This window comes from Neoarius graeffei, chromosome 10 (genome assembly GCF_027579695.1).
Source record: "Neoarius graeffei isolate fNeoGra1 chromosome 10, fNeoGra1.pri, whole genome shotgun sequence".
In the NCBI taxonomy this organism is placed as follows: domain Eukaryota; kingdom Metazoa; phylum Chordata; class Actinopteri; order Siluriformes; family Ariidae; genus Neoarius; species Neoarius graeffei.
In genome coordinates, this window is record NC_083578.1 from 92,037,216 (window position 1) to 92,048,702 (window position 11,487).

Genomic DNA, 11,487 nt, shown 5'->3' on the forward strand with positions numbered 1-11,487 from the left:
TACAACTAAATGGAGAACTCAAAACAGCTAACCCCAGGCTAGACAGTATACAGCCTGGGTTGGTCTCGACCAAAACGCAGTTACACAGTGGGCAGGGAAGCAGGGGAGAAGTGCAGTCTGAAGAGGTGAGTCTTCAGTCTGCACTTGAAGGTGGTCAGGGAGTTAGCAGTTCTGACCTCAATGGGAAGGTCATTCCATCAACTGGGAACCAGGACAGACAGTAGTCTTGAGTGGGCTGGGTAGGATCGGGGAAGAGGAGGGGCCAGGTGACCAGTAGTAGCGGAGAGTAGGGATCTGGCTGGCGTGTAGGGGCAGATCAGACTCTGCAGGTATGCTGGCCCTAACATGTTGACAGCCTGGTAAGCGAGCACCAATGTCTTAAATTTGATGCGAGCTGTGATACGTAGCCAGTGCAGGTTGGCAAGCAGAGGGGTGACATGGGAAGAACAAGGGAGGTTGTAGACCAGGTGAGCTGCAGCATTCTGGATGAATTGCAGGAGTCTGATGGCAGAAGCTGGAAGGCCAGCAGGAAGAGTTTTGCAGTAGCCCAAGCAGAAGACGATCAGTGCTTGGACCAGGAGATGAGTAGAGTAGGTGGTGGGAAAAGCGCAGATCCTTTGGATGTTGTAGAGGAGGAATCTACATGCCTGGGTCACTGCAGTGATGTTCGCTGAAGAGGAGAGTTTATCATCAAACATGACCCCTAGGTTCTTTGCACTGGGCAAAGGAGACCTAGACATGTCTCCCAGGGAGATGATGTCCAGGGGTGGAGAGGATGGAGCAAGAATGTAGATCACCTCCATTTTGCCTGGGTTGAGCTTCAGGTGATGGTTGTCCATCCAGTTCTGGATGTCATGCAGGCAAGCAGGGATACGAGTGGAGATCTGTGTTCAGAAGGAGGAAAAAAGAGAAACAGTTGGGTGTTGTCAGCATAGCAGTGGTAGGATAGACCATGAGCAGAGATAATCAGGCCACGAGACTGGGTATAGAGGGAGAAGGGAAGTGGACCAAGGACTGGACCTTGAGGGATGAATCCCCACGCCTACTTAGATCAAAAGGTGCAGGCTATCTGCTGGTACCTCGTATAGTGAAGGCTACATCAGGGGGCAGAGCCTTTTCTTACAAAGCCCCACAGTTATGGAACAGCCTTCCAAGTAGTGTTTGGGATTCAGACACAGTCTCAGCGTTTAAGTCTCAGCTGAAAACATATCTGTTTAGTCAAGCCTTTTGTTAATGGTGTTTATGAGGTAAAGGTGTAGATCTGGAGGGTCCTCAGACAGAGTGTGTTGGTAAACTGGGATGTATGGATGCTGTCAGTCCCCACTCGCTTGCTCACTTGAGTTTGTTGACGGTGTAGTGGCTGCTGCTTTATGTCCCGGGGCTCCCTCATGCCTGTGTTACCTTCTGGCTCTCCCCTTTTAGTTATGCTGTCATAGTTAGTTGCCGGAGTCCCTGCTTGTGCTCAGTGCAATATGTATACTGTTCCTACTTATTCAGGTGACATTGGGCATACCTAACAACCTGTGTTTTCTCTCCTTCTCCCCCCCCCCAAATCTGTCCCTCTGAGTTACATGGAGTCAACAGGAAATCTTTTGGTGGAGAGGGTGGAGACCTCGACTGGCTCTCGTAGGCTGCAGGGAATCGGCCGTCAGACATTCTGTCGCATGTCCCAGACCTGGTGAAATGTAACTGAATTGTCTTGGCTAGCCCTAAGGGTCCCATCTGCATCTGCCTGCACTCACTCTGATCTATAAGTCCAACAGTCTCATTGCTGAGGAGTGTACACCCATCACCCATTCAAGCATCCAACCAGAGCAGGTCATGATTTTTTTTTAACCATATTAACATGCCATTGTTGTGTATTATGCCTGATGTCAGGACTTTCGTCTCTGAAAGCCTACCACACAGACTTAATACTTGTTATGTTTAGACATTGACACCTGTTGCCTACACTTATTCAGGTGACATTGGGCATACCTAACAACCTGTGTTTTCTCTTCCTCTCCCCCCCAAATCTGTCCTTCTGAGTTACAGTTAGGTCCATATATATTTAGACACTGACACAATTTTTTTTTTACCTGTTTACTGAAACATATTCAAGTTATAGTTATATAATGGACATGGACATAAAGTCCAGACTTTCAGCTTTCATTTGAGGGTATTCACATTAAAATTGGATGAAGGGTTTAGGAGTTTCAGCTCCTTAACATGTGCCACCCTGTTTTTAAAGGGACCAAAAGTAATTGGACAATTGACTCAAAGGCTATTTCATGGGCAGGTGTGGGCAATTCCTTCATTATGTCATTCTCAATTAAGCAGATAAAAGGCCTGAGGTGTGGTGCTTAGATTTTGCTGTGAAGAAAATATGCGGTCAAAGGAGCTCTCCATGCAGGTGAAACAAGCCATCCTTAAGCTGCGAAAACAGAAAAAAACCCATCCGAGAAATTGCTACAATATTAGGAGTGGCAAAATCTACAGTTTGGTACATCCTGAGAAAGAAAGAAAGAAAGAAAGAAAGCACTGGTGAACTCATCAGTGCAAAAAGACCTGGACACCAACAGAAGCCAACAGTGGTGGATGATCGCAGAATAATTTCCACGGTGAAGAGAAACCCCTTCACAACAGCCAACCAAGTGAACAACACTCTCCAGGAGGTAGGCGTATCAACATCCAAATCTACCATAAAGAGAAGACTGCATGAAAGTAAATACAGAGGGTTCACTGCACGGTGCAAGCCACTCATACGCCTCAAGAATAAAAAGGCTAGATTGGACTTTGCTAAAAAACATCTAAAAAAGCCAGCACAGTTCTGGAAGAACATTCTTTGGACAGATGAAACCAAGATCAACCGCTACCAGAATGATGGAAAGAAAAAAGTATGGCGAAGGCGTGGTACAGCTCATGATCCAAAGCATACCACATCATCTGTAAAACACGGTGGAGGCAGTGTGATGGCTTGGGCATGCATGGCTGCCAGTGGCACTGGGTCACTAGTGTTTAGTGATGATGTGACACAGGACAGAAGCAGACGGATGAATTCTGAGGTATTCAGAGACATACTGTGTGCTCAAATCCAGCCAAATGCAGCCAAACTGATTGGTCGGCGTTTCATAATACAGATGGACAATGACCCAGAACATAAAGCCAAAGCAACCCAGGAGTTTATTAAAGCAAAGAAGTGGAATATTCTTGAATGGCCAAGTCAGTCACCTGATCTCAACCCAGTTGAGCAGCATTTCACTTGTTAAAGACTAAACTTCAGACAGAAAGGCCCACAAACAAACAGCAACTGAAAACCGCTGCAGTAAAGGCCTGGCAGAGCATTAAAAAGGAGGAAACACAGCGTCTGGTGATGTCCATGAGTTCAAGACTTCAGGCAGTCATTGCCAACAAAGGGTTTTCAACCAAGTATTAGAAATGAACATTTTATTTACAATTATTTAATTTGTCCAATTACTTTTGAACCCCTGAAATGAAGGGATTGTGTTTAAAAAATGCTTTAGTTCCTCACATTTTTATGCAATCATTTTGTTCAACCCACTGAATTAAAGCTGAAAGTCTGAACTTCAACTGCATCTGAATTGTTTTATTCAAAATTCATTGTGGTAATGTACAGAACCAAAATTAGAAAAATGTTGTTTCTGTCCAAATATTTATGGACCTAACTGTACATGTCGGTCCTGGGATTGAGATGCTGAACCTCTTCTGCTCCTCGGACCTGCCTGATCCATCCTGGTGCCCTGTGTCTGGTTGGAGTCTCATCACATCGCTCCTGTGGAGGACGGCCCCATGAGGACAGTTGAAAGTCACACCTGGAGGACGCTCTGGACTCTTACAGTAATGCTTTTATGGCTGAGGACTACAGTTGACTTGCTAACTTTAGGACTGCAGTTGTCATGAACAGTTTTGCACTCAAGTTTCCATCAATGAAGAGTTTATAACATCAACGAAACTGACTTCATGTTAAAACTGTTAATGTTATAGTCATGTTGTCTGTTGTTGCCCAAATGAGGATGGGTTCCCTTTTGAGTCTGGTTCCTCTCGAGGTTTCTTCCTCATGTCGTCTGAGGGAGTTTTTCCTTGCCACCGTCGCCACAGGCTTCATCATTGGGGATAGATTAGGGATAAAATTAGCTCATGTTTTAAGTTGTTCAGATTCTGTAAAGCTGCTTTGTGACAATGTTTATTGTTAAAAGCACGATACAAATAAACTTGACTTGACTTGGATACAGGTGGTAAGTGGGCGTGGTGCTGATACAGTACCAGAACAGTTACTGTAACCCGGAAGGAGCGACCGGAGAGGTAGGACTTGAACCAGTCTAGGGCTGTCCCACAGATCCCCAGAGCTGATAGGGATGACAGGAGGATGGGGTGATCAACAGTGTCAAATGCAGCAGAAAGGTCAAGCAGAATCAGGACAGAGGAGAGGGAGGCAGCACGTGCTGCATGAAGCGTCTCACTGATGGAGAGAAGCGCAGTCTCGCTGGAGTGTCTGGCTCGGAAACCAGACTGATGAGGATCCAGGAGGTTGTGTAGGAACAAAAAGAGGAGAGTTGGTTAGCAACAACAGTGTGTAATACTAATTGCCCGTCTTGCTTTGATATTAACACTTTGAGATTTTCCAGCTTTCATAAACTGTGGTCATGTCCTCTTCCTGTCAAACACACAGAGTCACACACACTCACGTGTGCAGGAAGTAATGGAATGTTAATGGATTTAGAATGATATGGAAAGGTGAGGTCATAAAACATTTGTTCGTATTTAGCCACACCCGCCCAATTATAATAGCTGAAATAAAATACAGATTACAGATAAAAGCCTGCTACCAACCAGTCTCACTGCTTAGTCTCTCAGTCTCTCTCTCTCTCTCTCTCTTGCTCTCTCGACTTACTAACACAAAATGAACTGGCTACTTCCACTTCCACTCCACACACATTTTTCAGAAATATTGAAGAACTTTGAAAATATTCTGTAAGTGTTTTTTTGTTGTTTGTTTGTTTTTAAAGTAATTCCTCTGTAGTCATGTTACCAAGTAAAGATGAACCAAAATTGTTTTTTTTCTCAAAAGTGTTTCTCTCAGGTTTCTTCGGGTGAACATGGAGAAAGTCAGCTGGGTGTACAGTAAGTAGACAAATTCTTCTGATTTTTTTAAGGTCCTGTGACAAAAAAATGACAAGTTATTTATAATTCAACTCATGCTGCCATCTCTAAAGTACTACATCAGTGATAAAGTATTTATAAATGAGTGATTCCACGCTTATGGGTACTGAAATGGGGACATGAACTTATTTTTAAAAATTCACCTAAAACCATTTCTTTTTTTTACCATCAGGTCACAAAACATGTAATCTTTAATGAATGATATGTTAAAAGATAACTTTAATTTTCTGAGATGTAATAAAAACATATTTATATGCCAAAGTCAGAAAGTAACAGAAGTGTTGTGGACATATATATTCTCAATTTTAACAATGTAGAATTACTTTTTGAAACATAGGAAGGTGATGTTTTAGCAAATATAATTAATAAACATGTGTAGTAGAATAAACATACACATTCTTTCAATAAGATTAACATGGTATATAGCTAGATTGTAATTAATTTGTAACAGACGCGAGATGGACAATCGTAACAGAAGTAATGTAACAGACATCATTTTGGAACTCATAGGCTTGACTTTGGCATATAAATATGTTTTTATTACATCTCAGAAAATTAAAGTTATCTTTTAACATATCATTCATTAAAGATTACATGTTTTGTGACCTGTTGGTAAAAAAAGAAATGGTTTTAGGTGAATAAGTTCATGTCCCCATTTCAGTACCCATAAGCGTGGAATCACTCAATTATAATATAATTCTGGGTGGCACGGTGGTGTAGTGGTTAGCGCCGTCACCTCACAGCAAGAAGGTCCGGGTTTGAGCCCCGTGGCCGGCGAGGGCCTTTCTGTGCGGAGTTTGCATGTTCTCCCCGTGTCCGCGTGGGTTTCCTCCGGGTGCTCCGGTTTCCCCCACAGTCCAAAGACATGCAGGTTAGGTTAACTGGTGACTCTAAATTGAGCGTAGGTGTGAATGTGAGTGTGAATGGTTGTCTGTGTCTATGTGTCAGCCCTGTGATGACCTGGCGACTTGTCCAGGGTGAACCCCGCCTTTCGCCCGTAGTCAGCTGGGATAGGATCCAGCTTGCCTGTGACCCTGTAGAACAGGATAAAGCGGCTACAGATAATGAGATGAGATGAGAATGAATATAATCCTGTCAAACAGGCACGCCTGTGGTGGAGCATTCGTTATATCCAAAATGACATTTTAAAAAAATTTAATTTCTTTTGAATTTCAGAGCATCCTATGTGTTTATCATGTAGAGCTGAAGATGTGTTACATTTCTAGATGTTTCTCATTGTGAAGAAGTCTGAAAATTATTACTACAAAAGTCTTCAGGACCTTTATTTTATTTAAGGAATTTTATTTTCCACATTGTAGCAATGTTCAAGCAAACTGTAACTCATACATACACCTGCTCACTAACTGAGTCACCATCCATCTAAAAATAAACGAGCATCCCTTACAAAAAGTTTAGGTTCCTATCAGACAGCTGTGGTTAAACTTTGGCAAGGTCATGTTTACCACCACTAACTGTGATGGAGAAGGTTATATTTTCACCTCTGTTTGTTTGCAGAGGTGGACAGTAACGAAGTACATTTACTTGAGTACTGTACTTAAGTACACTTTTTGAGTATCTGTACTTTACTTGAGGTTTTTTTTTTTTGCATCTTATAACTTTAACTTAACTACATTTGAAAGACAAATATCGTACTTTTCACTCCACTGCATTTCTGTCAAGGTCCTCGTTACGTGTTACTATGAAGCAGCTTTGAAAGTGGATGTTTTTTTTCTTTTCTTTTCTAAAACGTGATTGGTTTTTTCACAGGTGACACTGAGAGCCGATCAGTAATCACTAGGGTCACGTCACGTCCATAGACTGTATAAAATCAAGTTCAATGATTTCCCCACAGAGCCCTGTGATGACCTGGCGACTTGTCCAGGGTGAACCCCGCCTTTCGCCCGTAGTCAGCTGGGATAGGCTCCAGCTTGCCTGCGACCCTGTAGAAGGATAAAGCGGCTACAGATAATGAGATGAGATTTCCCCACAGTGTTATTTAACATGATCAGTTGATGGCTGAATGGAAGGAGGCGGTTTTTCTGGGGAATGCACACACTCATGGCCATACCTGGAAACCATGTTTCAGTTTTCTGAAAGGAATAAAGAGTCGTTTTATTGTAAATGTTTGCTTTGTTTGCTTAAAACAGAGCAAATCACGGCCTACAAAAACTTGCCGTCCAACCTGCGGAAGCATATTGAGGTATATAAATGTTTTATTCCAAGAGAAAGTTTGCAATGAAGTTGTCTGTGCTTTTAGAGCTAGCAATAACGTTGCAATAGCTATGCAGTCTGGTTAGTCAAATGACTTTCTATGGATTTGCCCACCAAGTTGCCATAGCCTTGTCCACAGCTAATGTTAACACATAGCTAGTTAACTTGGACACCGTTAGTTAGCATGTAAACATGGAGTTGCACTTACATGAATAACGTTAACTTATCTGAAATCCTTTCAGAAATGTTTTAGCATAATCTTGTGAAATAAACAAAATGTAGAAATCTTTATTTTCTAGTAACATTAGATACCCAATACGATTTTGAGTTTGAAAAGAGTTTTCTAGCATGTCAGGTGGAGACTGACTAGCTAGCTTAACGTTAAACCATGATGATTCCACAGGCAGATTCATATGTGCATGAATGCATACACTTATGTGTGCACACACACGTGCACACACACACACACACACACACGAGACCTGTGAGATGGACAGTATTGTACTCGTCAGTCACAACAAACTGCTGGAATTTTTTGTTTTGATGTCAGATGATGGGTTTGCATTTTTTGTCTTGCTTCAAGCAGTGTTACTGTTGTGCCATTATTAAGCTCGAGGTGTGGCTCTGGGTTTGAAGCAGGTTGGATTGTCATTTTTATTTTCTGAGCAAGCTGCATTTACAGCTATTCCACTGTCTTCCTGATTAACGTACACATACATGTGCACACACTGCCAGAGCCGGGTCAGAACCATACCATGCTGCTTTGTGGGGGAGGGGAGGAGTGTTACAATTAAAAAAAATGAAAATAACTGACTCTTTTTCAGTTCAGTTGTGTTTCATGTTGTAATGTTCTACCAGATGTTTATTATACAGGTTCTACAAGTTAGTCAGTAAATCCAGTAGGTTGCTTCAGAGGCGTTAGGTTTTGTAAGTGTTGTGACAATAATACAACAATGTGTTGACAGAAAATGTACTTTTAATACTTAAGTATTTTTAAAAGCAAATATTTCAGTACTTTAACTTAAGTAAAAATTTGACTGTCCAACTTTCACTTGTATCAGAGTAACATTTGACCAGTGGGATCTGTACTTTGACTTAAGTAATGAAGTTGGGTTCTTTGTCCACCTCTGTTTGTTTGGTTGGTGGTTGTTGGCTACATGTTTTTTCCCAACGTAACTCAAAAAGTAGTGAACGGATTTTGATGAAATTTGGTGGAAAGTTGAGCCATGGGCCAAGGAACAATTAATTAGATTTTAATGCAAATCTGGATATGTATGTGGATCCAGGATTTTTTTTTTAACTCAAAACGCAATGAATGGATTTGGATTATATTTGGTGGAGAGCTTTAGTAATATCTGAGGTTCAAGTGATTTGATTCTGATGTTGATAATATGTGACTTGGGGGAGGTATGCACTCGACCATGTGCCCTTCTAGTTTCACATGCAAATTAGTTTTGTGGCAAACTTCTGAACTTCTGACTAACTTTATGGAAAATCTCTAGCAAACAGTTAATTCTAAATTCTGTTTGTTGTCACAGGTTTGCTAGAATGTTTACTGTTTGCTGCATATGTATGTGTTTCTGGTAAATATTTAATATAACAAAAATATTAATTTCTTCTCATTACTGACAGACTGTTGCTGGAAATTTGGCCCTGGGGAGCAATACTGTCAAACTTATGACAGATGTTTTTGGCAAACTAATTTCTTTGCTGAAATCCAGCCACAAGTTTTCTGTAAATTTGCCACAAACATTTAGCTTTTTTAAGTGTTTGAGTGCTGAGACAAACTACTGTATAATAGAAACCATAAAGTCAGTTAGCTTTATAATCATTTCCACTGAAATTAACACAAAATGTCCATTATGAACTAAATGATAAAATGTTTTTTGTAGAACTGGCCATTTTTCGGATCTTTACAAGTATTTAAATCTACAAAGAAGTACACATGAAGTACAATGATTATAATTAATGAGAATTGTCTCACAGATTCATCTGATGTCAAAGCATCATTTATTAGACTTTCAGCATAAAATTATGAGAAAAAAACTTTTTTAAAAAAAGCTGTTAATAGGCGACTTTTTGTCTGATGGATTTTATAGAAAAATGTTTTTGAAGTGTAGTCAAGAAGATTATTGTTAGTAAAGTGCTAATATCAGAAATGTTTTTTCCATTCAATTATCATAATTATTATAATTATTAAAAATTAAATAAAATTAATTTTGTTGATGCATAAAATGTGATAAATTTAATGACCGAGGAAAATAATAAAAATAATATATTTGGTTTTTCGAGGCAACATTTAAATCAATAAAACAACTACAATTTTCACTGCTGTGTAAAGCAGTTTTATCATGAAAGGTTTTTTTTTTCTTTCATTTTGTCATTTTAGTGCTGATATTAATGTAGGTGTAAAGAGCAGTGAGGATGATGTAAATAACTCAGATTGCTAACTAATAGGAAACATTTAATAATGAGCATGTCAGCTAAATCTAACACGTGCCAGATGCTGACTCACAGCATAGCATGTTAGCAATGAGGCTACGATCGTTTCATGGCCTCCAAAATAGCAACAGACATCACATGTTATTTGTAGTTAAATTTGAATATTTATAAATACACCAATATTTGTGATTTTTAGCGTATTTGAGAATCTCATGTGATTTGTCTAAAAACATAGATACAGCATGATTGATCATGTTTGTAATTGTTTGTGTTGTTTTGTTGTCTTTAGGACTCCGGGGGAGGAGACGGACTCTGGAGACTGTAGCTCTGATCATTATAAACTTTCTGTGTTTGCTCCTGATCGCGAACACCCTCATGCCAGAAAAGTGCGAAAAAATCACATCACCGAAGATGATTCGTGAGGCCCAGCCTCTGGAGACGACTCCTACGTGCAAACAAAACATGTCTGCTGCCAATATTGAGGGATTTTATAGCTTGCCTACTTACATCCAAGACTTCCTGTACTACCGCCACTGTCGGAATTTTCCAATGCTGCTCACTGTTCCTAACAAGTGCAACCTTCCAAAGGGGTCAAAAGAACCTTTTCTTCTGCTGGCCATCAAAAGTTCACCGAAGAACTACGAACGACGGGCAGTTTTGCGCAAAACGTGGGCATCAGAAAGACTACAGAACGGGGTGTGGATCCGCACCGTGTTCCTGGCCGGCACCAACGGGGTTGGCTTTGAGAAGCGGAGGTTAAATAAACTCCTGGAGCTGGAGAACAAGAGGCACCAGGACATCCTGCAGTGGGACTTCATGGATACCTTCTACAACCTCACGCTCAAGCAGGTCCTGTTTATGGACTGGATGCAGAAGTGGTGTCCCACTGCAGATTTCTTCTTGAATGGAGATGATGACATTTTCGCCAACACAGACAACATGGTGGATTTCCTCAAAGGGCAAGACGATAACGACGGAAGCAAACACCTGTACATTGGCCAGCTACTCTTGGACAGCATACCTATCCGGGACAACACCAGTAAATATTTCATCCCAGAACAGATCGAGAAAGGCGACCTATATGCTCCATACTGCAGCGGAGGTGGCTACTTGTACTCCCGTTTCACTGCCAGGGCCATTCTCCAAATGTCCCAGTCCATCACCCTGATGCCCATCGATGACGTTTACATGGGCATGTGTCTGAAACAAGCCGGACTCCAACCCAGAGACCACCAGGGAGTCTGGGCTGATGGCCTCATCATTCCTTCCAACAAACTGGACATTTACGATCCCTGCCATTACCGTGAGATTATCCTCGGCCACAAATTCAGCCCTCATCAGATTTTTCTGCTATGGAATGAAATCCATCGGAAAGATCTGGACTGCGCAAAGAAAGAGACAAGTTTATAGTGACAAACTGAGCACCAGAAGCTGAATTTTCAGCCAGTTTATTTATTGTACAGACTTTAATCTGAGCAACTCCGGTTGGTCAGGTCCTGTCATACCTGAATGAATATGAAGAGCTGGAATCTTTATACAATATTAAGCTTGAAGAATGTCACACATTCTGTTTTTCTTTTGTTTTCTCTCTGTATGTTGTTGGGTAACTGCATCCCCATGTGTGTGTATAATTTTGTATTGTTGTATTGTCTTATCTGAAGAATTAAAGGTTAT

At 41.0% G+C, this 11,487-nt stretch overlaps 1 protein-coding gene across 1 annotated transcript; it reads left to right on the forward strand.

The window, feature by feature from the left end:
* The first annotated feature begins 4,862 nt into the window (after positions 1-4,862).
* Positions 4,863-11,487, forward strand: LOC132892666 (N-acetyllactosaminide beta-1,3-N-acetylglucosaminyltransferase 3-like). The gene is made up of 3 exons (XM_060930978.1): positions 4,863-4,971; positions 5,069-5,121; positions 10,103-11,487. The coding sequence occupies exons 1-3, from the start codon at positions 4,901-4,903 to the stop codon at positions 11,221-11,223; spliced, it is 1,245 nt and encodes a 414-aa protein (XP_060786961.1). The 5' UTR covers positions 4,863-4,900; the 3' UTR covers positions 11,224-11,487.